The sequence below is a fragment of the Phoca vitulina genome, unplaced genomic scaffold (genome assembly GCF_004348235.1).
Source record: "Phoca vitulina isolate PV1807 unplaced genomic scaffold, GSC_HSeal_1.0 scaffold10, whole genome shotgun sequence".
In the NCBI taxonomy this organism is placed as follows: Eukaryota; Metazoa; Chordata; class Mammalia; order Carnivora; family Phocidae; genus Phoca; species Phoca vitulina.
In genome coordinates, this window is record NW_022589713.1 from 3643016 (window position 1) to 3670811 (window position 27796).

At 40.1% G+C, this 27796-nt stretch overlaps 2 protein-coding genes across 10 annotated transcripts in view; one reads left to right on the forward strand and one right to left on the reverse strand.

Annotated features, from left to right (window-relative positions):
* The window catches only part of PLCH1 (phospholipase C eta 1), a 203495-nt gene that overhangs the window by 144276 nt on the left and 31423 nt on the right, over positions 1 to 27796 (forward strand). For all 9 annotated transcript variants that reach the window (XM_032408395.1, XM_032408398.1, XM_032408396.1 and 6 more), the window contains 5 exons: positions 1975 to 2068; positions 4349 to 4552; positions 13285 to 13405; positions 18604 to 18775; positions 22424 to 22531. In XM_032408395.1, coding sequence (XP_032264286.1) covers positions 1975 to 2068; positions 4349 to 4552; positions 13285 to 13405; positions 18604 to 18775; positions 22424 to 22531 — 699 coding nt within the window. The remainder of the gene's footprint in view (positions 1 to 1974; positions 2069 to 4348; positions 4553 to 13284; positions 13406 to 18603; positions 18776 to 22423; positions 22532 to 27796) is intronic.
* LOC116635197 (NADH dehydrogenase [ubiquinone] iron-sulfur protein 5-like) lies at positions 9197 to 10927 on the reverse strand. The gene is made up of 2 exons (XM_032409152.1): positions 10919 to 10927; positions 9197 to 9715 (listed from the first exon to the last, which is right to left on the reverse strand). Exons 1-2 carry the CDS (start codon positions 10925 to 10927, stop codon positions 9314 to 9316), a joined length of 411 nt encoding a protein of 136 aa, XP_032265043.1. The 3' UTR covers positions 9197 to 9313.

Sequence of the window (27796 nt, forward strand, 5' to 3'; positions counted from 1 at the left end):
TGAGTTGTACATTTCCTTTCTCATTATTATGAGATTTTATTGCATGTCACTGAGTTAATCCTTAATACTTGAATTTTGGTAGAAAATGGATTATCTTTCCTTCTTTCTTTCTCTTTCTTTCTTTCTTTCTTTCTTTCTTTCTTTCCTTCTTTCTTTCTCTCTCTCTCTCTCTCTCTTTCTTTCTTTCTTTCTCTCTAGTAGGCTCCACGCCCAACGTGGGCTTGAATTCATGACCCTAAGATCAAGAGTCGGATGCTCTACCGACTGAGCCAGCCAGCCGCCCCTCACATTTATTTTTATATGGTGCCCAGGAAATTGTGAGCATCCTAGAATGTCCACTGATATTTTTTGCCAATTTACTGAATACTTCTCAAGTAGGATGCTTTTTGTTAACACATTCTGCTTTGTATCTTGAACTAGTAAGATGTTCTCTGCTCATCTCCAATTAGTTCTATCCCAGGATGACAGTATTTTGTTGTTTGTTTGTAGATCTCATGGGCTCCTGGTAGACTACCTGAGTCCAGGACAAGACCCCTACATCTCTGAGCAAATAACCTCATAAACCAAATAATTGCAATGTAAACTCAGGTTTCCCGTGGCACATGAATTTTTTTTGTTGTTATCAATTTGGCTCTTTTTATTTTGTGGGAAATTATTTGTTTTTTAGATTGCACATGATAAATCTCTCTAGTATATTGCAGACAAATTAATGACCTGCTCAAAGCCTGAGTAGGGCAATAGAGTTCTTATAGGTAGCATGGTTTCATTTATTTTATGGTATTTTCTGATGTTGTCTGGCAATATAAGCCTCTGAATGTAGTAAGGATTGTAAAATTTACTCAACAGTTGCATCAGCCGTTGCACAGCTAGTTTGGGGGAAAAAAACATTCTATGTTCTTTCAAGCAGGCAAAAAATAGCTGCATAACAGAGCTTTTGTTCCCCTGAAAAAGGTTTAAATGCTATTAAATAGACAGTTTAGAAAAATTAGATTGCAGTAAAACATAAGTATTGAACCTAAGAGATAATAAAATATTTGAAATATGAAATACTGGCTCATAGGATTAGCTTCCTCTATCACTATTCATTAGTATTTTTAAATGTCACTGTTAGACTGTGGGGTTCAATGGAATTTTGCTCAAAATATCACATCCTGCAATTTGCTATTTAATTAAAGAAATTATTCCTGAAGAGTTTGCTTTTCCCAGTGACACTAAGTATGTAATGTTCATGCAGCAACCTTGAGAACGACTCTTAATAGCATCACTGCCTTTTTAATGCCACACTTTGATAGTAATTCATTTAATTCTCACAACTACCTTATAAAATAGCCACAGAGAGGGTAAGTGACTCATTCAAGATCCCACTGTTAATGATATAAGCTGGCCGATTTGAACCTAAGCCACTAGCTCCAGAATTCTTTGTTATGCTAGCTGCTTCACCTAGCTTTTTGGTTTTATTTTCTCTTGCTAATCTTTGTGAGCTTGAATCGTCATGGCAGATGGCTCTTGTGATTCAGTAGGAAGATCTATAGATCTACACGCACATGTATGGATTTACCTAGAGCATTCTGTTTTGATAGGGAATCATTTTCTTCCTATCTATATTTATGATTGGCAAATTTTAGTGTTTGTGTAGAAAATATTAGTTTGCAGATAGCTACTAGTTTATAATAAGTAGATTTTGGCAGTGGATTTGCATTGATTATTGGTTTAATTTTATTAATTTTGCTTCATGGAGTACATTTGTCTAGTACTTGAAGGGATGTTTTCACTGATTAAATCTGAAAGATAATATGGGAAGATTGAGATGATCGTTTTCCAAAGATGAAGTTACTGTGACACTAGTAATCTCAAACACTGCTCGTTTAAACATGTTGCACTGTATCAGGAATGCTTACAAAGTGTGCCCTTTTAGCATAGAGGACAATATCTCATGAAATTCCCGAGGCTCTGCTAATGTTCTCTTTTGTTTAGATGAATAATGTGACAACAGAGTATTGTCTTGACATCGTAAGAAAATTTGAAGTTTCAGAAGAAAATAAGGCAAAAAATGTTCTTGGCATAGAAGGTAAAATAACCAATATTCTTTTTTTTCTCTTCCTTTCAAGATTTATTTAAATTCATGTTAGTTCACATATAGTGTATTATTAGTTTCAGGGGTAGAATTTAGTGATTCATCAGTTGCATATAATACCCAGTGCTCATTACGTCACATGCCCTCCTTAATGCCCGTCACCCGGTTACCCCATCCCCCCACCCAGCTCCCCTCCAGCAACCCTGTTTGTTTCCTATAGTTAAGAGTCTCTTATGGTTTGCCTCCCTTAAAATAACCAATATTCTTAATTTCTCATTTCTCAATTCAGTCTGCTAAGTAAAATTCTAGCAAAATTTTTAGAAAAAGAAATCAGGAGATATTCATGGATTACAGATGATTCAAATAAAACTCACAATACAGCCTATTTTCCTACAAAACAGATGCCATGATATTGCTCTTTCTCTTACTTTTTTGATGATGATTTTCCACTCCAAGCAAGGCAGCTCTATCCCACCATGTGTATGATAGATGTCAAGAGATATTTGGACTTTTCTCAAACGGCTAATTTTGGAAAGCTTGAACCTGGTAATTTCAAAAGAGGAAATTTGGTCTTAAAATAACTAACCTATGACACTGGCGACTTGAAAGTACACGTTTCTTTAAAAATATTGGCAATGAACTTGTTTTACCTAGTTGGTAGCTGTGGAGAAGTTGGAACCACAAATTTTGTTGATACAACTATTTCATTATATAGTTGAGGAAAGTGAGGCTCTCAAAGAAATTAAGTAATTTGCCCACAGTTATATAGTCAGAATCTAGCTTCCGGATCTTATACATAAATGTGAATATAGCTACATGTATGTATAAGTTATATGTATTTAAAATATGTGGGGAAATAAACTGCATGGTGCTACCCAACAGGAGATCAAGTCCCCCGCAGAACCAACAATCTTAGCGAAAGACCACTGGGGCAACCCATTGCCTTCCAGAGCGTCCAAAGCCATGGTTTATCTTACTACTTTACATTGTTGGCCTTCTGTTCCTCCCTGCTTTCAGGCTCAGTGTGGACAAGAGGATTTTGATACCACTGGTTTAGTTCCTGGGGTGGAGGGTAACTAAAAGAAAGGAATAATTTAAAATTTATACCATTTTTAAAACAACTAGAGAAGATAAACTAATTTGGGCCTTTACTAAGAAATGAATGTTTTCCTTGGTGGAGCCCCCCAAAATGGAATTAAACATGATTTCTACATTATGGACATAAGGATAGGCATGAAGAAATTCTCCAGAGACTTAGAGGATATTTACAGACACGGTTTTATCCACATAATTCTTGAAGACCTGAAACAATTTACCCTGATGATTCCATTTAGGTACTTGTGGATCATTCCTGTGTTTATTCATATATTAATGAGTGCCTCTTCTACTCAGGTATTATGTTTTGAAAAACTGTGGAAAACTGATAGGGTTTTCTACGTACTATGTATTTGTTTATTTGAGTATAGCTGATACACAATGTTAGTTTTGGGTGTACAACTTAGTGATTTGACAAGTTTATGTATTACGCAAGTGTAGCTACTGTCTGTCTTGTTACATCACTGTTACAGTGTCACTGACTGTATTCCTCACGCTGAGCCTCGTGTTCCTGTGATTTGTTCATCCCAGAACTGGAAGCCTGTACTCCCTCTCCCCTGCACCCATTTTACCCATCCCCCCGCCCCACAACCGTCAGTTTGTTCTCTGTATTTCTGCATAATCTTTAAACACTATTTTAAAGTTATAAAAAGTTGCCAGCTATTAGCAGCATCTTCCCAAACCAATTTCGTAGTCAAATAATCACACTCTGGATTTAGGCTGTGCCTAACTTTTGACCTGCTGCCTCAGCTACGGCACTAACAATACTGTTTTTTACATTAATAACTCATCAAGTTGCTGGTTGATCGGTGCAGCACTTTGTGTCGATATGGCTTTACCACTGCATCAGTCTCCCATTAGATCACGCTACGTAATCATAGCTTGAGTTCAGTAGCTACTGAATGGCTTTGCAGTAAGCCCTCTCCTGCGGACTCAATCAAAATTCTCGGCAAGTCGACTGATTTTTCTGTACGTTATGTTTAAACTGCTATTCCCCAGTCACTTTTCAGTTTTTGACACTCTTTGACCTGAAGCAAATCTCATTGCCTTAGTATTCCTGCCAGTAGCTGTCCTGAGTGTAAATAAGCTAATCACTATGATCTCTGTTGTCCCCGGTGGGGTCGGTTAAGTACCTATGCTTGGAAAGCTACAGTACTTCACTCTCTCTTTCTTCCAAAGGGTTCACGAACTTCATGCGTAGTCCTGCTTGTGACATATTTAACCCACTGCACCATGAAGTGTACCAGGACATGGATCAGCCCCTGTGCAACTACTACATCGCTTCCTCTCACAACACATACCTGACCGGGGACCAGCTCCTCTCTCAGTCCAAAGTGGATATGTACGCCCGGGTGCTGCAGGAGGGCTGCCGCTGTGTGGAAGGTTCGTGCCTCGTCTGAGCTCCGCTGCGTGTTGCTGAATGTGCCGTTTAGGCAGTCAGTCAAGTCCAGACAGTGGAGACCTGAACTATGCACTCACACGGACCAGAACCATTTTTCTGCTCCTAGAGTCATTCTTAACTCGTAATGCTCTCTGGTTCCTCCTTACTGTCCAGTCAGGAGGGAAAGAGAGATGAACTAGAAGTCAGGAAACACACCTGCAGTTGCTAAAAGATTGTGATGAAAATGAAAGCTTTCCTCGAAAGATATTTTTGTTTCAACAATGGCAAACGTAGTTCAGGGTAACTCTTTGCTTTCAAGACCCTTCATGATCTCTCAGTTAACAACATTTGTTAAATTTCTAGTGGGATCTTGATTGTGGGGACATAGATCCAGGTGTCAGTCTGCAAGGAGCTGACAGTCTAGCAGAATGGGTGGCCATTAAAAACAGTAGGACAGTGGGAGAATTCCACCAGGCCAATCATATACATGGTGAAGAAGTGGTGGTATGAAGAGTAAGGTGTGAGATAAAATGCAATGAGAAATAGGTAGGCTGGGAAGGTGAACTTGGGTCAGTCATGAAGGGTTAAAGGGCTTGAGGAATTCTACCTCTGGCCTTTGGTAACAAGGGTCCAGTGAAGGGTCTTAATGCATATAGTGATATGATCAGACTTGTAGTTGAGAAAGATCACTTGGGTCACCATGTAGGAGGACAATTTTTTTTTAGAATATGTGTTTGTGGAGAGAAACAGGGGTGAAGCTAGAGAGAGTAAGGAGAATGGTAGGAAGGCTCTTAACAACAATTCAAAGGAAGGGTTATAAAAACTTGGACTAAGGGAGGAGGAGCGATGATTACATCAATAATAAAGAAGTCAACTCAGCAGGACCTGGTGCAAGAAGTAAAGGAGGGTGAGAGCTGTAATGAGTGAATGGTGCCACCACCTTGTGGGGAACCTAGGGGGAAGAGCATCCACCAGTTCAGTTTTCCATCAGTTGAGTTTATCGTCACTTTGTATCATTCACATGGACATTTTTGTCAGCCAGTTGGATAATAATATCTGAGCAAAATGGAAAGATCCGGGGAAGATAAAGATTCCATAGTTCTGAGTTTTGTATGTGATAGTTAAAGTCTTGAAAGTGTACAAGATCACCCCCAGAGAGGAGTGGACAAGTGAATGAGGCCTGAGGAGTTAAGCGATCCAGCAGTTAGATGTTGGAAGAGCAAGGGGAACCAATGGGGATGAACACAGAATGGTCCCTGGGACCTGAGGGATGAAATGGTCAAAAATGTCCCATGCAACAGAAAAGTAAGTTAAGGCAAAGACCAATTATCCAGTCTGGTTGCATTTGACAGCTGGAAGGTTATTGGTGTCTTTTGATAGATAGTTTTGGTGACATGCTAGTGGGAAGTTGGGGGTAGCTGCTGTGGGTTAGTCACTTGGCATTTTTCTGCATTCAAAGAAAATTGGGGGATACAGTTTGGGGAGGTTTTAAGACTTGGAAGAAGAGGAAATGAGGACCCAGTTTCTGTTTTTAGATGGGGGCCGAGATTTTGAAAGGGTTCAAACCCGATAGCCTCTCCTTTTTCTGGGAGGAGAGCATCATCTACTAAGTGTAAAGTGGGTGGAAGTCGGCTTGGGGGCTTAAGATCAACAAACAATGGGAAAGGAGTTGACAAGATAAACTGGGGAAGTCCTAGTTAATTTCAAAAACAGTTTTAATAAAACTGTCCTTTTGTTCTACAAAATCTGCATGCTTAGACTCCTCCCATCCCATTCCCGGGAGATTAGATATAGGAGCTGTGAAGTAGATTATAGAATTGATCCAAGCCTCTAGATTTCTAGGTCGTATAAAATATCATCAAGGTGTTGGTGAGAGCTCTTTTAAGTAATTAGTCAGTAGGTCCATGAGTCTTAGGAAGAGAAGTGAATAAGGGGCTACAGAATGAGGTAAGACTCCCAAGAGATAGAAAGATGGAGAAAGTTGTCATCACACATACAAAAAATAAGAACAGAGAACTGTTATCACAGAGTGGGATTTTGGATGTAGTTACAGGTGATGATTGTATCCAGGGTGTGTCATGGGTGAGCATGAATGAAGAGTGGAGATAAGATTGTTAGCATTGGGAAGGTCAAAGCTAAGAGATTGAGTAAATCGCCCACATGGACTTTTAACTCACAAAGGATGTTGACATGTAGATTCATTATTAAAAATTTTAAAGATAAAAATTGGAGATTAAAAACTGTAAGCCAGATACTTAAATGCAAAAAGAATGCTATAGGAAAGGCACTTGGAAGATGCCAGAAAGGTAGAGTTGGATAAAGTGAGGTTCAAAAGTGGGGGGATTTTATTTTATTTTTTAATAAGTAGAGGAGAACAATTATTTAAAAGTAGCAATAAAGGCCTAGAGCATGCCTTCTGGTCTGTGATTTATACAAAAAAAAATCTGTGGAGAAAGGTAGTGTCCTCCAAGGCAAGCTGATTGTTAATCAAGATAAGGAAGTTGAAGGAGAACTCCAAAAAGAGTCTGATGATAAAAGGGAGTTTGTGATGGAATGGAGATTCCATGGAGCAAAGAGGAGTCACTTTTTGGTGGAGATGTGCTGGGGGTTAGCAGTGGATAGTAGGTTCTTAGGGTGGTGGAATAGTGTAGGGGAAATGAATAAAGCAGTAGGGTGATAAGACTCGTAACTGGATGGGTCTTTGTCAGAGAGTTTCTGGCATGTTCTAAGGGTCAATTAACATTTTAAAACTGAACAGGCAGTAAAAACTGTCTCCATACAAAACAATCAGAACCACTACAAATTTAGTGTTCTGGAAATTTATGCTTGAAGACATGGCATTTTTGCAGTCACTGCAGAGAACACCTACTGACATGAGTGACTGACAATTGAGTAGCTTAAACAACTGAGTAATGAAGATGCTTATAAAATATTAACATAAAGAAAAACCTTTTAGAAGGTCTCGAGATGACATTCTGCTCTCAGCCATTATTCAACCCTTTGTTCGTTCAGCACTCAAGAAGTTTTACATGTCTGACATGCATAGAGGTTCCCTGGGCACATACCCTCATTGGATTCACAGTGATGGTTGCCTATCATTTTAAATGGTGACATGTCCTCGGAGGCCAGGTATGGAAAATGACTTGTAATGACTCAGTGACAGATCGTTACCTCCAGACCATTTTGCAGTTTTGTTAACTGCCATGTCCTGTGCCGTATTTCTTTTGCTTTTCAGGTCTTTCAGGTACCCAGTCTTCTCTTTTTTGGTTTTGCTCTCCAAAATCAGGGTCTTACCCAAGCCTAACCATGTTCCCATGATCAGCTCCTTATACTGAATCAGAACATCTCACCTCCAGCTTTGTTTGGGGTATTAAGAAGGGAAGTTATCTGATTAAGACAATTTATAGCAAGGTAAAAATGATTTTTTTTTTAAGGTACAGATGACTTTTAATCTTAGCTTTTTTTTAGGGATCTTTTAATTTTAAAATGAGAGCTTTTAGAAATTGTGTGTGGTAGACGATATTGAACATGGGCCTTCTCTTGTGTCTCCCTTCTTTCTTCCTAACTGCCAGTCACCAAAGTAATAGAAAGAAGCTTTCTAAAGCTTACTTTGCTCCAGATCTTCACACCAACTGAGACTATGTACAGCTATGGTGTAACTTTAAAGGACATGCAATCTCTCCAGTTCCTCCCTCACCAGTTTGTATCAGCAAATCCCTCCCCTGTTACTTGGCTTACTTGAAGTTATTACTATTGGAATAATCTATAAGTGGGCAGTGAAAGTCAAACTACTATTACTGGAAGGTTTTTGTTGAGGAGAATTTATATTTATCTGAGGGATTTGGTCAGCTTTGTCTGGGATCTATTTCATGTTCAAAATTATGGTTATCACTTCAGCTTTGAACGCACTGTAGGAAGGACAGAGGAACTACTATGATTTCAGCCCCTTTTGTGGGCTAGGTCCTGACTGAGTGCTTTCCATACATTCTCATGTGATTCTTACAACTTAAGGGGGCTAGAATAACCTCCTTAAGAGGACACCCCAACTTGGAGTGGGTGAAGGGGCTCAAGTTCCCATAGCTAGGAAGTTTGGGAGCGGAGATTTGAACTCAAGTTGATTTAACTCCCCTACTCCACTGTTCTCTGGGAAGTCTGTGTGCTTTCTGGAGGCGCAAGCATTGAATGGCATGATCAGCCCTAGGAGGGATCAAATGAAGGCCATCAGGTCACATAAGGAAGGCTAGAGAAAGTGAAGTGAAGCACTGAGGGGAGGGTGGCTTTAAAAGAAGGAATTTGCTTCATTCAAGATTAGGACTACCATCTAAGTATTTAGATGTTCCTGAAGACCGAGAATTTGATGACATGATCTTTTGTGTTCTCCTAACAACTTCTGTCAGCCCTGTGCTTTGAAGATGTGAGCTCACAGCTGAAGCTTGGGCCTGAGACACTGGTGTATATATACCCAGTGCTATGTCATCTACCTTGAGTCCAGATCAAGTTGTTTTTATACTGAAATAGCTATAGCTAGGATTTAAAGAACCTGATTTATGGAATCTAGCAAGTCAAGGATTGGAAATTTCAGGTCCCATAAATATATATATATATTTTTATAGAAAAGTATGATCCAAGAGAAAATAGAATAAATAAGATAGAGCAATCCTTTATTTTTAGACACTCTCACAAAGAGGTTTTCAGTAAATGAACTTTCCAGTGGAGAAGAGAGAACATGAAAATCAGCCTCCAGCCATCAGCAGCAGCTCTGCTCAGGGCCTAGGATCCTCCTTGCCCAAGTGGTGAGGTGGAGGTGTGTACTTCCCTTCCTTTATTAGTTTATCTCGCTGCCTCCTGATGTCACTCAGACGTTTCGTCGTTTTCTGCCGAAGCAGACATTCTACGAAATCATCAAATTTTATCTTGCACTCTTTCTCTGCACGGGTACCACCGATTCCGTGCGCACATTCTATCCATTCTTTTTCAAAAGCATGGCATCGACCTGGAATCTTGTGAGGCTGCTCAGCACTTTGGATTGTCATCCAATGATCTAAGTTAAGGCCCAGCCTTTTCTGCACATCAAAGAAAGGCCTGGCGTCGCTGCGGTGCCGTCTCGTCTCCTTGCTGCTGGTCCCATAAATATTTTTTGGAAGCAGCTTTTGCCAAGCATAGCACTTAGAGGTAGAGAGCAATGATTCTGGACAGGTTCTTCATGGTACTGTGACCTGAAGAATCTCTCCCCTTTTGAGCTTCTAGTTTGATAATGTTGTGTTTTCCATCTCTATTAGCTCAGCTGTGGGAATATCCTTGGTCAGGATATATATAGTGTCTTGGGGAAGACTAATAAGTCCTTTTTTGGTGAAGTGGGTTTGTCAGCAAATAAACTGGATAACATTTTGTACATGGCCTTTCATTCCCTTGATTTTCAGCCCAAGTTGCCTAATAGATATGGATGTTCTGTCCAGGGGATTTTCACCCTCATTATGGAACTGATGTCGTATCACTGCTATAATCGGTTTACAACCTTTCCTGTTATCTCTGGGAGCGCTATCAGGATGGAACGCTTTTAAGTTCCATTATGAAAAGCTGTCATGTTAGCTGCTTGGCTAGCCTGCAGAACTGGTCAACTCTTTGTCAGAGTGCTTTCGGGGGGGCCTCTAATATGTGACGTGATTGAAAAACGGGCCCCTGGTAATTTTGTGGCTAGGGGAATTGGTTAGAGGAATTTCCATTACAGCATGAGCTCTTACAGGAACCTTCACTGTCATTTGAACTTGGCTATGATTGCCACGTGTTAGGATGCCAGTTACCATTTGGGAGTGTTGTTATCCTCGTTTAGCAGACAGGTGATGAAATAGATCTAAAAAGTGAGCATTAGAAGAACCATCCTCGACTACAGGTATTCTGCCTATGTTATAAATGCTAGCAAAAGAGCACCTTCTTTCATGACCAATGTAGTTTGAAGAGCTACTTTTATGTATACACGAGAATCAAACGAGCATGGCATTGCCTGGTCTACATCCATTCTTTTTGCGAGGATGTTGTTCATTTATGAGAAACCCTGTTATACCCCTTTTCCTCCACAAGGGGGCCAACTCAGGGTCTAAATTATTCAAATTCCATACTTTGAAATATCTGTTCCTTCTTTCCATACCTTTATCCAAGGACAAATAAAAGAATGTCAAGTCCATGTCAAAAGATGGATGGAGCTTCTCAGAAAATGTCTTTGATACGTTTGACCTCATTTGTAGGCCCAAAGGAACAGTGCAACTCCTTACGCTAGTATCCCAAAACCTTTGATCTTCTTAACAGCATCTTTAAAGTTTGTTTCCTATATTCCTGTGGTATTAACCTTGAAAGTTTTGTTTTCCTTTTACCTTTTCCATTTTTTCCCCTAAGGATAATTTAACAGCCAATGTTTAATTGTAATATAGGTAACTCTATTAGGGAACAGAACTAATAGGATCTCTCTCATATATATGAGAGAAAGAAAGATTGGTCGATTTTAAGAAATTGTCTTACATGATCATGGGGATTTGCAAGTCTGAAATATGTATAGCAGACCAGGAGGTTGGAGCCTTAGGTAGGAGTTGATGATGTTATAGGCTTGAGGAGAATTTCTTCTTCAGGAAATGGGAGTCTACTCTTAAGGCCTTCAACTGGTTGATGAGTCCCACCCACTTTATGGAGAGTGAGTAACTTTACCCAAAGCCTACTGATTTAAATGTTAATCACATCTGAAAAATACCTTTAAGGCATCTAGACTGGTGTTTGATCAAATAACTGGGCATTTTAGCCTAGCATGGTTGACACATAAAATTAACCATCAAATCCTATTAGGGTTATGGTGAACAGCTTGAAAGTTTTAGAAAAAAAAAATGGACATAACCATTTCCTGATATAATATCACGTATGAGGAAGGTACTACTAAAATAAAGAACAGGTGTGGTCATGAACTGTCTGGCCCTAATTAGAAGTCAGAGTTTTAACTGGCATTCCATTAGCCAAATCCAGCCTGCAGAATGTTTGGCTCATATTGTGATTTTAAAAAATGGATTAATTGCCAATATTTAAAAATTGGGAAAAGTCATAGCAGTAAGATCTAGAGTTGTGACCTTTCTCAGCTCTGGCAAGCAGAGTTGCCCGACTATGCTATATGGAAGGGCAATGTCATGAGAGCTGGCAAGATTCTATGTGGGATCCTAGCTTAGCCTTGATTGGGATTTAGATAAGGAAAGTGAAAGAGGGCCTTTTGGTTGACCTTAAATGAAAGAAGTAGAGTCATGGAGGTAGGATTGTATGTGAGGAAACTTGCCTAATGGAAGAACACGTCTGTGAGTGTAAGGTGTAGGAGAAAATAAGGTTGACTTGTCAGACGGGAGCTAGGGTATTATGGCAACAATAGTTCCTTTAAGAGTTAAAAACCTAAAATCTCTGTGCCTTAAAACAACTGAAATTTATTTTTTGCTTATTATAAAGTCCAAAATAGGTGTCCCTAATAGGTGAATCTTTCAAGCAATGATTTAGGGTCTAGGCTCATGCCATCTCCAGCACATGTCTTCTGCAGTGATAGCAAAAGAAGAGAGAGCATGGATGAATGTGTAGGGAAAGTTTTCACAGATCAGACCTGGAAGTGCTGCACATAATTTCTGCCTGCATTTCAATGGCTACATCCTATGGCAAGGGAAGGCTGGGCAGTGTAGTCCAGCTGCGTGCTAGGGCGAAAGTGGATACAGGCTGAGTGAACTGCTAGCCAGTCTCTAGCCCAAGAGATAGAGACCTTGGGGTTAAGCAGGCAGGAGCTGCTGTAGGGTATTAATAAATTCAGCATGTATCTACTGAGTACATGCTGTGTATGTGTTGGATGCTGTGTTATGTGTTGAGTAGACTTTTGAGCAAAGGAATAACATGGTGACAGCATTGTTTTGAGAAACCAGTCTGGTGGTCAAGTGTAAAGCAAGGAAGGCAAACTCTAAGTTGGGGTGGATGGTGGTGGTTGTCTTTCTGCAGCTGGGAACCAGTGAGGCTGCTATACGTATAGCAGTATCAATATTACCAATAACAATCACAATTGCTATGTACTGTGCAGTATTATAAGCAGCTTTGCATAGTCATCACTCAAACTTATGATGCAAATTCGACCATTATTTCCTTTTATCAGTGGGAGAAAGCAAGGCTTTAAATGATTTAATCATTTGCCCATATTCACATAAATCTTGGCAGGACCTGAGGATTTGAACTTAGGAGGTCAGTGTTATTTTATAGCTACTGTAGAATTTATAAAATGAAAATCTAATAGAAACATAATGAGTTTAAGTGTACAGTAATGAAAAACTCTGTTATTGATTTGAGAGGGTCACTGCAATTTACTAAAAGACTGTAGTAAACTGAAAATGAAGAAGTGACATCAGAAAAACAGCCTGTTAAGAAGTATCACTATCCTTGGGCATACTTGATTGGATTTAGATCGATTTCTAATGAGCGTTCTTGGTAAATGCTAGGCTGCTTGTGAATATGACGTCTTTGTTAACTATAAGCACTCAAACAGATCGTTTATTATCTTTAATTCCTTATTCTGATAAATATGCCAGAACACCCATCTCTCTGTCTGATATCTTTGTCATGATCATAACATGTATAATCTTAAATAATAAATGTAAAATAATATTTGTCTGATAGTTCCAGAAATATTAGCGGACACCAGAAGCTTTATGTTGTTGATGTGAAGTTCTATTTTTGGCAGTTGACTGTTGGGATGGCCCTGATGGAGAGCCAGTGGTCCACCACGGTTATACTCTGACTTCAAAGATTCTCTTCAGAGATGTTGTGGAGACCATTGACAAGCATGCCTTTGTGAAGAATGAGTAAGTACAGCAACGCTTGGCTGCTAAGCTAGCACACAGAGCACTGGCTGATGTACTGCAGCTACACTACACGCCCTTCCTTGGAGTCCTCATCTCCCTTTCTACGACCCTAGTTCTCTCCTTCCTTCCCAGCAAAACGCTGTGAGCAAGTAATATGGGCTCCATGTTTGTAATTTCTCATGCTCCATTTATTTCTTAGCCCATTCTCTCTCAAGACATTGCCTCCTGGAAGCACGTTCTTACAAAGACTGACCTCATTTCTATAGAGTGTTCATAAACTTTGGAAACAGAGGTTACTATACACGATAAGTAGGTTATTGATATTATTTTACAATACAGTAAAATAGTAACAGCTAGGTTTTCAGACTTGCTGGATGTCCCATATATACTGAAGTGTCCAGCATCCTTGGGTCGCTTTACTCTTCCTTGGCATTGGATAATGATCACTCTTTTCTCCTCAATACTTGCTTTCTTGGGGCTTCTATTATAACATTCCCCTCTAGGCTGTCATTGCTTCTCACTCCTTTTTTGGCCTATGGTCTTCTATTCCATTTCCTCATTCCTATAATAATCACTATTTCTTAAGTTATTGCCATTGTTCTACTTTTGGGTTAATTATATGTCCAGAACTTTCCCCTCAGTTTCAGAGCCATGTAGGAAAATTCTTAGTAAAAATCCATCTGAGTATCCCGTAGGTAGCTCGAAATCGACAAGTGTCATTATTTCTTCAGGTATTTAGCGGTGCCTACTCTAAGCCAGGCACACTGCAGTAGGTGCAGGGGACCACAGCACTGAGCAAAAGAGAAGACTCCTGCCATCACAGAGCTCACATCCCACATTGAACTCAGCATCTCATTCCGCCAAACCTCCTCTGGCTCTATTTCCGTTTAGTAAGGGGTAGCACTGTTCTACCAGTGTCTTTAGCCAAAAACTAAGCCATCCTAGATTCTGTCAGTTCTTGTCAGTTCTACTTCCTAAATCATCTTTTGACTCCATTGCCTTCCCTCCATTTTCATTTCTCTTTGGGTCATCCTCCACACTTCTGAAAACATAAGTATGATGTTGTATGTCTTAAAGTCCTTCAGAAGCTCCCTGTGGCACACAGTCATGTCTTCCATGCCCTTCGGGGCTTGGCTTCTTCTTTCTCTTCCAGGGTCTTCTTCCACCATTGCTCCACAGAGATGGAGGATTCTGCCTTTATTGTCTCTTGGATTCCCTAGTGACCCCAGTTCTTTCACAACTCCTTACCTCGATGTGCTGTTCTCTCTGCCTGGCACATTCTTCCCATTATTCCACCTGGCTAATCTTTATTCATCCTTCAAGACTGCTTAGACATTGTCCCTCTGGCAAACTTACTGATACACCAGCTGATTTAAATGCTCCTTTCTCTGTTCTTTGCACCCTGAGCATATTTCTATTATATCTATATAGCACTCTGTCATAACTATTGGCTTTCTGCCTTCTTTTGAGTCTTTAAGACCATGAGCTCATTGGAAATAGGGGGCTATGTCTTATTCATTCCTTATTGCCTAGCAGGTGCCCGCAATATACCAGACAGCTAAGAAATGACTTCTTTTGAATTAAAAGAAACAAAATTACAATTGCATACAATTAATTTTATAAAAGTTAGTAGCCTTTAAAATTTTTAATATTTGGCCTTCTTATTTATTAACCATGAGGCTAAAATGCGGTTGGAATGAGAGACGCGTGCTACATGGCAGGTTTGGTTTATGGTGTCTGTTACATACAAGAATCCCAAGTACGGAAATCTGACGGGTCTTTTCTACCCTGATTGCTACTAGTTTTAGCAAAGTCGATGAAGTGATTTTGCCATTGTTTTCCAAAATGTGAAGTTGGGTATTGAAAAGCCCTGCCACCTTGGAGCATCCTCGGATGACTTGACGGTGCTTTACTTTGAGTTTGGGAATACTGAGGAGAAAAGCACTTCAAATGAAAAGTTGATACGCTTGTTTAGCACATTTTAAAAATTCAGTCTTTTTCTTTTCTTTCTTAGGCCTTCTTTATACCCGGGTTTCTCAGCCTGGGAGCTATTGACATTTTGGACCAGATAATTCTTTGTTGTGGGGAACTGTCTTGTGCATTGTAAGAAGGTTACAGCGTCCTGACTTCTCCACACTAAATGTCGTAGCATTCCCCGCACCCCCCCGCCCCCATATTGTGACCACCAAAAACGTTGACAAATATCTATTTGGGAAACCAGGCCTCATGGTCTCCCTTGTCCCCTGTTGAGAAGCACAGCTTTACGTTGAGTATCATTAGATCCTAATAGGCTTTTTATAAACAGATGGCTAATTTAAAAATCCACTGTTAGAACACCTTGATGTGATTGCATAGACAATCTCTTGCTAGCTTGTTGTTGTTTTTCTCTCTTTCTAACACTCTGGGGTAAAACCCATGTGGACACAAGAGCAAACAGATTGGAGTAAGGTAACCCACTCCGGCCACAAAGGTTCATCTCTTCTATTACCTCGGCATCAGGTTTTACTAATGAGGAAAGGGTGTAATTTCAGGAGGTCATAGGCCCTCCTGTGAAGCATGTGCTGTCATACAAGCCCAGAAGTAAAATTTTTTTTCTCTACATAGATATATTAGCCAATTTAAATACTGGTTTATATACTCTGGAAAATATATATGGCCTATTACTTCAGAAGATATATGACAGAAAAGTAGAAAAAAACAACAAGCTAAATTTGAAATAATTTCTTACTCTGAAGAAAAAACGTCAGAAGAAGAGTAAGATCAGTGATCAGGCCGGGTTCCCTTTCTGCCTTGGCCACCAACTCCGGAGGCTGTCTTTGGTAATCAGTCTACTTGGGTTTCACGTTCTCTGCACAGGAACCTGAGGACTGGGGGAGAGTGAATGCTTGACTTTTTTTCCTTTCTGGAAGTAAAGACTAGTATATAAAATTCTATCCAAATGATTTTGAAATGCTTGGCATAGGATGCCATAAATCACGAAATTCCATTATGCTATTTTATCCTCAATAGTGATTTTCAAGCTGGGGGCAGATAATATATTTTTAAATATCTGTACTTAATGGTACTCTGTGGTCTGTTAGATATTTCTAGACATTTTTTAAATTGAGTTTACTTAAGTTTTTATCCTGAAGTTTATTTTTTTTTATTTGAGTATAGTTGACACACAATGTTACATTAGTTTCAGGTGTACAACATAGTGATTTGATGAGTTTATACATTATGCTGTGCTCATGACAAGTGTAGCTCCCAACTGTCACCATACAATGTCATTACAATACCACTGACTGTGTGCCCTATGCTGTACCTCTTATTCCCATGACTTATTTATTCCATAACTGGAAGCCCGTACCTCCCACTCCCCTTCACCCAGTTTGCCCAGCCCCTCATCCTCCTCCCCTCTGGCAACCATTAGTTTATTCTCTGTATTTATAGTTCTGATCCTGCTTTTTGTTTGTTTATTCATTTGTTTTCTTCTTAGATTCCACATATGAGTGAAATCATATGGCATTTGTCTTTCTCAGTCTTATTTCACTTAGCATAATACCCTCTAGGTCCATCCATGTTGTTGCAAATGGCATAACCTCATCCTTTTTTATGGATGCATGTATGTAATATGTAATATTCCATTGTAATATTCCACTGTATGTATGTGTGTGTGTGTGTGTGTGTGTGTGTGTGTGTGTGTATACACACACACCACATATTCCTTACCCATTTGTCTATCAAGCAATGGACACTTAAGTTGCTTCCATATCTTGGCTATCGTACATAATGCTGCAATAAACATACGGGTTTGTGTCTTTTTGAATTAGTGTTTTTGGGGTTTTTTGGGGGTAAATACCCAGCAGTGGAATTATTGGATCATATGGTATTTCTATTTTTAACTTTTTTGAGGAACCTTCATAGTGTTTTCCACAGCGGCTGCACTAGTTTACATTCCCACCAAGAGCATATGAGGGTTTCTTTTCTTCACATCCTCACCAACATTGTTTTATCTTTTGTTTTTGATTTTAGCCATTCTGGCAGGTGTGAGGTGATATCTCATGTGGTTTTGACTTGCATTTCCCTGATAGTGAGGTTGAGCATTTTTTTATGTGTCTGTTGGCCATCTGGATGTCTTTTTTGGAAAAATGTCTATTCAGGTCTTTGCCCATTTTTTAATTGGATTTCTTGGAGGGCTTTTGGTGTTAAGTAGTATGAGTTATTTGTATATTTTGGATATTAACCCCTTTTTGGATATAACCCTTGCAAATCTCTTCTCCCATTTAGTAGGTTGCCTTGTGTTTTGTTGATGATTTCCTTCACTGTGGAAAAGCTTTTTATTTCAATGGAGTCCCAAGAGTTTATTTTTGCTTTTATTTCCCTTGCCTCAGACGTATCTGGGAAAATGTTGATCCAGTTGATGTCAGAGAAATTACTGTCTGTGCTCTCTTCTTGGATTTTTATGGTTTGAGGGCTTACATTTTAGTCTTTAGTCCATTTTGAGTTTATTTTTGTGTATGGTGTAAGAAAGTGGTCCAGTTTCATTCTTTTGCATGCTGCATGCTTGCAGTTTTCTCAGCACCATTTATTGAAGAGATTATCTTTCCCCATTATCTATTTTTGCTTCCTTTAGATTTTTGAATAAATAAGACAAAATTACATTATATGAGTTTTCTTTCTTTAGGCTTATCTCTCTTAAAATGGTTTCTTTTTTTTTTTCTTTTAAAAGAGATATAATGTATGTGCCACTTTTTAAATGCAAAATATTAAATGAAGTCATCCCACATGGTTGGTATTTTGTTCAGCCATTATGCCTGGCAAAATATATTTGGTCAGCAGAGTTTCTTAAAAAATGCATCTTCCATGAGACGCCTGGGTGGCTCAGTCCGTTAAGCGTCTGCCTTTGGCTCAGGTCATGATCCCAGGGCCTTGGGATCGAGCCCTGCATCGGGCTCCCTGCTCAGCGGGGAGCCCGTGTCTCCCTCTGCCTGCCACTCCCCTTGCTTTCTCTCTCTCTCTCTCTCTCTCTCTCAAATAAATAAATAAAATCTAAAAAAAAAAAGAATGCACCTTCCATCTTTCTCATTTTAATCATCATGGCTCTCACAAATACTGTCACTAGGATTGTAAGAACATAATGAATATAGAATGATGTTCAAACACCCCTGCGAGTTGCCTGTACATGATGCCTTTAGAATCTGTCGCTGTGCTCTTAGGTTCCCGGTCATCCTGTCCATTGAGAATCACTGCAGTGTCCAGCAGCAGAGGAAGATTGCTCAGTACCTGAAAGGAATATTTGGAGACAAACTGGACCTGTCATCTGTAGACACAGGAGAGACCAAACAGCTTCCAAGCCCTCAAAGTCTGAAAGGCAAAATCCTAGTGAAGGTAATTACCGCAAGGAATGCAGTAAAATGCATTAATGACCAATGAAGCCCTCCCTCCCTTAAGGACTAAAAACTGGTTTATCAAGAGAACAACAGAGTCAATCCATGAAGGATCGTCTTGATTTGTGTATGCATCTTGTTACACTTTGTTAATAGTTATACCTTCAGAAAGAGCTTGTTATTCACGGATCACGTGTTCTGGGATTTGTTTTTGTGAAGTGAGGAGATCAATACTGTAAGCCAAACGTTTGCTATTTTAGTCTGTAAGAGTTCACCCTGGTGAGAAGTGTATGTATCGGTGCAGGGGGCACAGAGGAAGAGGAGGCTCTTTGTGTCCATATCTGAAAGTACTTCTTTCAGATTCTTCTCTCCCACTTCAAGCTCCAATAACTGTCTGTCAAAGAAGAAAAGAAAAAAAAGAAAAAAGAACAAACAGACAACAGTCTTTACGGTTGATCAGCCTCGGTTATGTAAGTGAGAAGAGCTTGCTTCACAGCGGAGTGTAGGCACAGACGTAATGCCCCACAGGACTCGTGTGTATGCGAAGGAGCAGTAGGTGAACAGAATGACATTTTATGAACAGATTTTCTGAGGGAGGAAATTTACTACCTGCAATGAATATTATTAATACAAAGAATAGCCAGAAAAAAGTTATTTGAGATCTCACATGGCTGACTTTGTGATTTTACTTAATTCCAGTTAATTTTGTGTGTTTGGACTAAGTCCATCTTGGATAGTCGTATTATTTTGAGACTAAAGATCTAGGAAGAGCAGCAGGGTATTAATATTCAAATTGGGTTACATTTTACTGAAAAGAAATGTGTATCAAAAAACAAATATCACAGAGGAGGCATAAGAAAGTCAAACAGTGTAATTTCCTAGGAATACTTTAACAGGGGCTCTAAGGGAGGGCAGCAAATGGGAAAGATGTGGAGTACTCATCTTTGGAATTTGTCAAAACCTATTTTTCTGTCAGTTACATGAGAATTATAGACTGAATCCATCAAAGAGGTATTGTCGGGCATTTGTATGTGTGAAAGCATTTTGAATAAAAGCTCCAAATAATGTAGGAGATAACATTAAGGTCAATTTTCCTGAAGTCTTGCTAAAGCAAACTCTTATGTGGTAAAAAACTGATTGCTGGGTTAAAAAGCTAAATGTCACCTTAATAGCTTTGTAAATGTTTCCATGTTTCCTGTAGTTTTGAGCCAGCAGTCAGAAGGTTAAATGCAGAGTAAGTCCATTTAGCTGAAATACTTCCCTTTTGGACAGTGGAACTTAAGGTAGATATTTGATAGGAATTGAGTCCCTTCTGCATAATTGGACTTTGAGCCATTTGCCATAGAATGTCCTAGGGCTTATGGGAACCAGGGTGCACCAGAACCAGATGATCTTGGGCACTCATTGGGAGGAGTGGCAACAGTGTGGACTGCGAGCATTTCAAGGCATTTAAGGTTCATTTGCTAGTAGCAACGTTCTTCAGACTTTAAGGAGATCACCCAGATCTATGGGCCAATGCATTTCCATTTGAAGCAAAAAAAAGGAACTGATTTTCCTACATTCCTTTAGGAGCAATCTTTGGTCCAAAAGGCACCATTTTAGTGGCTCCTTGCCGCTTTAGAGATTGACAAGTTGTTTATTATTATAATTATAATACACATACTTTCCAACCATATATATACACACCTATCTCCTGAAAAGCAAATAAAAAGTTGCTTTTGAACAAAAATAATAACAAACTTAGTAATTTTCCCTAGACTCTTATTGCTGAAAGAAACTGTAACTATCTGGTCCAAGCTTCTTACTTTTTACAGACGCAAATCATAGAGTCATTACCACACTCCTTGGGTCATGCAGCTTGGAGCTGAGCGGTAGCAATGGTTCCAGTCTCTCACAATATTTCCATGTATCATGGACCAATTAAACTAATTCTTGGTAACTCCTGCATGCAATAGTCTGTAGATCAGAAAGAGACCCCTAAAAGACACCTGGGCCTTCTTTGTTTTATCAACCGGACCACAACTAAGTTCCTTGAGTCATATTAAGTTCTGCCTTAATTTATTCTATAATTTCCCTTAGGTGTAACTGTTGGTTTAGAAGCATTAAGAAAGTGTTCTGTTGCATTGCTTTTCTTCTTATCTGCCTGGATAAATTATCTTTTGAGAACCAGGAATGTGGAAGAGTTGGAGAAAAATAAGGCCCTCATGTCTTTTAATGCAGTTTTAAATGGATGGAAAATTAGGGCACCTGTGGATGCTCAGGGCAGGAAGCTTTCTCTCTCTGTTCTCTCACCCACCACCACACGTACATGAAGGGGGGCTAAAGCTGGGTACGGCTGTCCTATCAGCTCACCACTGTGTACCCATCATGGTTACATTTGGTGGTATCAGAACTGTTTCGGTCATTCAAGGATTGTTACTCCTTCCTTGTGGATGTTACTTCTCATATTTGTTAGCTCTGTTTTGCTTTACATTTATAAAATATGTTGGCTTTGTTCTATTTCAAAAGAGGGAATTGCTGTCATTACATTTTAAATATCTTGGGTACAGGTCCATCTTGGTTGTCTGTCATTGTGCCCAAAACAGAGACTCTGAATAAGTAGTTGGTGGTGAATAAATGAAGGAGGTCGTTAACTTACTGTCTATATGTTCCTGAACGTGTCAACCGCTTAGTCGAGTACCTTATTTCTGGTGCTGCTATATTAACATCGCGACTCTATAGTGCCCTCTCAAATAAAGAAAAATAAATTCATTTTATAGAAGCCTTCCGTATTAGAAAAGACTTAAAATAATATAGAGACATAAGTACTTTAATTCTGAGCTGTTTTGTTGTTAATGATACACGGGAGGAAGTGAAAAAATGTTCTGCCACATTTACTTAGAATTATAGGTATGTATATATCCATCTGTCTACATCTGTTTATCTCTAAACATGTTCGTGTGAAAAAGAAAGTGTAGTTTTCACTTTGCAGATAGCACGTACAAATAAGGAGTATAATACATATCAGTACAAAGGAAAATTAAATCTCATCCTTTTAATCCTATAAACGACCCTCTGTAAGTTGGAGAAAATAAAGAAGAAAAATTTAAATATCCAAACCCCAAGAGTTTGGAGTCTTAATATAGATCTTGCTTTCATTATGTAAATGATTTAATCAGCTTTGAAACTATTGATGTTCTAAGGACCCAGGGTCAAGAGCTTTGGGTGATCAGGGAAGGTACAGGAAAATAGGGACAGAGAGTTCTCTGAAAACCTTACTATGCTGATGATCCTGTGCAGGGTGGGAGTGGGCAAGGGAAAATCCAGCATGCTGAAGAAGGCCAGTGATGGTGTGGAGAGCGGGAATACTAAAAGTCACTGGGGTTTGAGTTTAGAGAACATCAGCCTGGATAGCAGCCTGGGATGATATTTAGAAACTTATCATTATTTTTGGCTGCCAGGCATATGAACATCCTTCCATCCTCTTCCATCCCTGTATTTTAAGGAATCCCCTCATAGTGGCCAAAAATGCTGGACGTTTGCTTCTGTAGCGTCTCGGAGCTAGGGTGTAGGCACATGAAATAGATGCTACCGATCAAGTGAACCTACCCCAGACAGCAGACATCTATGCTATTGTCATTTTTAAATTGGGTGTGTTACTCCTTTTCAGGGCAAGAAGTTGCCTTATCATCTTGGGGATGATGCAGAGGAGGGGGAAGTTTCCGACGAAGACAGCGCAGATGAAATTGAAGATGAGTGCAAGTTCAGGCTCCATTATGTGAGTTACAGATTTAGTTACAATTTTTACCCTCAATGTGTTGCAGTAAAAATTGCTGCCGTGTTGGAATCCTCACAATATGGTGGCTGTGGTGCAAAAGGAATATTTATTGAACGTTGCTTTGTTTTGGGGCACATAGACTCAGATGCTCATTGAGTCAAGGATTTTTGTGTCTTACAAGTTGGAAGGAATGTTCATGATTAACCGATCTGACCCTCCCTCCCGGGATCAATCCTTTCCTGTTACAGCTTTGTCAAAACTCAAATTGCTGTTGGAAATGTCATGGTCTTTGATGAAATAAACTGGCTTTAGCATTCTCTCCCCTGCCTCCTGCTAGCAGCCTAGTTCACACCATGCTGCTTGTCAAGGCTGGCTTGCAGAACACAGCTGTGTGTGGTCTGCTTCTCTAGCGATGCCCATCCTTGCCCTAAGAAAATGTACCTTGGATCAGAGGATTTCCAAGCTCTTCCAGAAATGGGACTCTTGGCTAAATCTTTAATTTGCCGCATTTTCGATAAAGTTGCGTAGGATCTTCATGATCCTTCAGAACCCTGTCCTAGATCAAGGCGCTGCCTTTGTAGAAAAGCATCATTTGGCCAGGTAATCTAAAGCAAATGCAAACCTAGAGGAAAAATGTAGAGCTTAAAGAGATACTCCCTCCTCCATCTCTTCTTGGCGGGGCTGGGATTTCTTGCCCCTCCCCCAACTCTACAACTCATATGATTGTCAGGGTCACATGACAGCCTGAGAGTAGCACCCCCTCACGTTAGTTTGTTACAGGGTTTGCAATTTCATTTCTATGGAAAAGTGGTATTCCTGTAGAGATCAGGACTTATTCTTCCCTCTAAAAAACAGAGAAATTTTGTATAAAATCTAATTTGCATCATTGCCCTGAATTCATTTATTACATTACTAAAAACAGTCCATTCTCTTTGTAGTATATAGTAGTAACTGATATGGCTTCCTGTAGTTATCAAAGGGAGCCAGCATTATTAAAAAGTGGGCATGAGTATAATGACAGCTGACCTCTCACTAGACACTTTTTCCTTGGCTTTAATGCAGTTTAAAAAGGATGAAGTGGGAAAGATTCAGCTTGAATTGAAAAGGAATAATTACCATCTGTATTCATCTGTTGTCTTTTAATAGTCTATATTAGCTCAATGAAATACCACTAATAGGGCTATGGCCACAGAAAATTAATCTAAATAGATTTACATAAACAAAATTGTTAATATATTAAATTGTTTATTTTTTCCCCTTCCAGATATTTACCATTTGTGTTATTACTTATATGCAATTATGGATAATGTAGCTCTATTTTTTAAGCTTTATTTTATAAACCAAATTTTTGTTTCTGATCTTCATTACCTTTGCATCTTATTTCCAAAATCTCTTGATTGCCAGCCTCAGAGTAGTCTATCATTTGAAAGCAGGGAACAGAGAGGCTTGACTAAAGTATATAGTTAGGGAATGCTGTTTTTAGGGAAAATGAGTAGTGGAAATTTAGGTACTATCACAATGTAGTCATTTATTGCTCTGAGTAAAACCCAAGTTGTTCTGGTTTCTAAATCCACCCAGTTATATAATTTTTCCTCTAATATCAGTGAGCTCTTAACTTGTCATGTTAAGTATCTGTAATTATAAAGGAGAGTTCGCTGTAGTTTTATGGAAACAAATCACTAACTTCACCTGTGAAAATATCCAGCTGATTCCTTCCATCTTCAAAGCCTCCTAGTAGGTTTCTAGGAAGCCACACAGGTAGATAGTTCAGAACATGATTCTGTAAAGATAGATACGATCTTTCATTTGGATTCTTTGATCTGGGCTTTAGTAAAAGCAAAGAGCACCTGAATTGTAAAGTTTTACAGGCATTTCTTTGTTAGACTCTAGGAGAGAATATACATAAAGGAATGAATATTCTAGTGGAAATATATAAAGTTTTTACTCCACTTTTTTGACTCCTTTTTTCCTATTTTTAAGCTCTTTTTTTTTTTTTTTTTTTGAGCTCTTCTGAGAAAAGGCAAAGCTGTGTTTAGAAAGCCAAAGTGTTATTCGGTAATCAGTCAATTTATAGTCTTATTGTCAGCACAGGGCTCAGATGCCTTATCTGAGTGTCGAATGCAAATTGCCTGATCACATTTTTGCAAAAGAGGATGTACTGTGTGTGCATAGCTTATGTGAAACCAGTAATTACCTTAGAGGAGTTCTTAACCTCAGTTTTAAGTTAACAGAATGTGGCTAGATTTACAAATTATGTCTGAATTATTACAATAAATAAAAATTTTAGCTTAGCATTCATGAACACCAGATCACTAATTCTCATGAGGCTTACACAAGATTCACGGGCACGTCAACACATTTTTACTGAGCATCTCCTTTTGGAAATGCAGCCATCATGTTGTAGGTGTTGGGCACCTATCAGTAAACAAAACACAAAAATCTTTGCCTTCATGAAGTTTACACATTAATGGGAGAAGAGGAGGATAAAGAAGAAATAAAACAAATAAGTAATCTGCATAAGTACTAGGCAGTGATAAGTGCTAAAGGAAAAAAAAGGGAGGGAAGGGGTGCCTCAGTTGGTTAAGTGACAGATTCTTGATTTTGGCTCAGGTTGTGATCTCAGGTCTTGGGATCAAGGCTCAGGTGGGCTCCGAGCTCAGCGGGGAGTCTGCTTAAGAATTCTCTCCTTCTCCCTCTGCCTCTCCCCCCACTTGCACTCACTCTCTGTCTCTCTCTCTCTCTCTCAATCTCTTTCCCTCTCTCTCTCTCTCTCAAATAAAAATAAGCAAATCTTTATAGAAGAGAGAGAAGGAGTGTAGAAAGTGTGTGTGTGTGGGGGGGGCATACGTGCGTGGGCATGCATATATGTACTACGTGAAGAGTCTACTGAAGTTTTAGATAGGATGGCCAGGAATGGTCTCACAGAGGATATAACAGAAGAGCAAATACCTGAAAGTAGTGAAGAGTTAGCCATGTGGATATCTGGGGAAGAACATTCTAGGCAGAGGGAACAGCAAATGCAAAGGTCAGAAGCAGGACTTAAGGTTCCCCTGCATTACCTGGTGTTAGAAGCAGAATGGGAGGCAGGACCCTCATACAGGGTTTCTTATTCCTCCTGGTCTACTGTTACTTTTTTTTTTTTTAAGATTTTATTTATTTATTTGAGAGAGAGAATGAGAGATGGGAATGGGTCAGAGGGAGAAGCAGACTCCCCGCCAAGCAGGGAGCCTGATGAGGACTCGATCCCGGGACTCCAGGATCATGACCTGAGCCGAAGGCAGTTGCTTAACCAACTGAGCCACCCAGGCACCCTCTACTGTTACTTCTTAAATAGTTTTTTTTTTTTTTTTTTTTTTTTTTAAGATTTTATTTATTTACTTGAGAGACAGAAAGAAAGAGAGTGGGCGGGAGGGAGAAGAAGAGAGAATCTGAAGCAGACTCTGTGCTGAGTGCAGAGTCTGATGCAGGGCTCAATCCCACAACCGGAAGATCAGGACCTGAGCCAGAACAAAGAGTTGGAGGCTTAACCGACTGAGCCACCCAGGCGCCCCTACTGTTACTTCTAATGAAGGGATTCAGATCACACTGACAGTTTTTTGCTTGTGTAATAAATTCTCTCTGTTGTTGAATTAATTGAATCCTTTAAGCTTCTGCCGTGTATGATTTTGTGGCTTCAGCCATAGAGAAAATCTGGCCCATGATATATAAGCCCCATGGAGAAGCCAGTGTGTTGTTCAGTGACTCAAGAATCACACAGCTCAAAGACACAGGGGACAGTTTCCTTTCAACCGCAGTACAGTTATCTAACCAATTTGATTCAGGGAGGCCAATCTACCGTTATTCATCTTTACGGGGTCCTCTAACGTCAGTGTGACTTATGGACTTTGCACCCCTGTATTTTGACTTCAATGGCTTTTTTTTTCTTCACTGAGTTATTCACTATCTTTTTCCTTGTGCTCTGTGAATCTATATTCAGCCAGCCTCTCAGGCACAAATATTAGCTCTCTGCCTTGTACGTGATGCTTATAAACACTAAGCCTTCCGACAAGTTTTAAATGAGCCCTTGTACAGTAACACATAACAACTTTTTCACAGCCTGCAAAGAACTCAGAACCATTCCTGACACATGATTTGTGCCCAATAAATATTAGATATTGTTAGTAACAAGAAATAGCAAGAGCAGCACAATTATTGCTAGTGCAAGTCCTGAGCTGGTCCTTGAGTGGAGTGTGTTTTCAGGAAGCTGCAGGAGCAGACAGGAGACAGTAGAGGACAGGAGCAAATGCACAGACTTGAACCGCTGAGAAGCTCTTCTCTAGCCCAAGACCCTCAGATACGAGGCTGGGAAAGCTCAAGGCCCTCACAAAGGGTGGCTAATAGACACAGAGGCAGAAAGATTCCAAAACTTGTCCTGTCTCCAGATTTCAGCCTGGGGGCAGGGGAAAAAGGCATTTGGGGATGGTGAGATATTCCAGTGTTTGGTTTTGTTTTGTTTTGTTTTAAAGTAAAGGTCCTCAGCATTGGCTGCACATTGGAATGACAGGGGAGCTTTCAAAAATCCCAATGCCCAGGTCCTGGCCCAGAGATTCCCACGTAATTGGTCTGGGGTGGGGTTTGCTTCCCAGTCTGGAGTGGTAGCCGGTGGTTCTGGCTCTCTGCTTTTCCAGCTGTCCTTCGATTTCACACTGGGGAACAACCAAGAATGTGTTTGTGTGAGTTATCTATTTTTGGTTGATATTCCTAGAACAGATTGACCTCTTAGAAATAGGAATTAGGAACTCCGATTTCTTCTCTGGTGGAAACTACTCCCAACCATAGTAAAGGGCTGCTTCCTGCACATGCGCTGCCCCCCTCCTCCCCTCTCCAGCTGCAACATCCTTCTTCCACCGCCCCCCTCCTCCCCTGCTTCAGCTCCAACATCCTTCCTCAACTGCCCCCCTCCTCCCCCGCTCCAGCTGCAACATCCTTCCTCCACCGCCCCCCTCCTCCCCCGCTCCAGCTGCAACACCCTTCCTCCACTGCCCCCCTCCTCCCCTGCTCCAGCTGCAACACCCTTCCTCCACTGCCCCCCTCCTCCCCCCTCCAGCTGCAACATCCTTCCTCCACTGCCCCCCCTCCAGCTGCAACATCCTTCCTCCACTGCCTCCCCCAGCTGCAACATCCTTCCTTCACTGCTCCCCCTCCCCCCTCCAGCTGCAACATCCTTCCTCCACTGCCTCCCCCAGCTGCAACATCCTTCCTTCACCGCTCCCCCTCCCCCCTCCA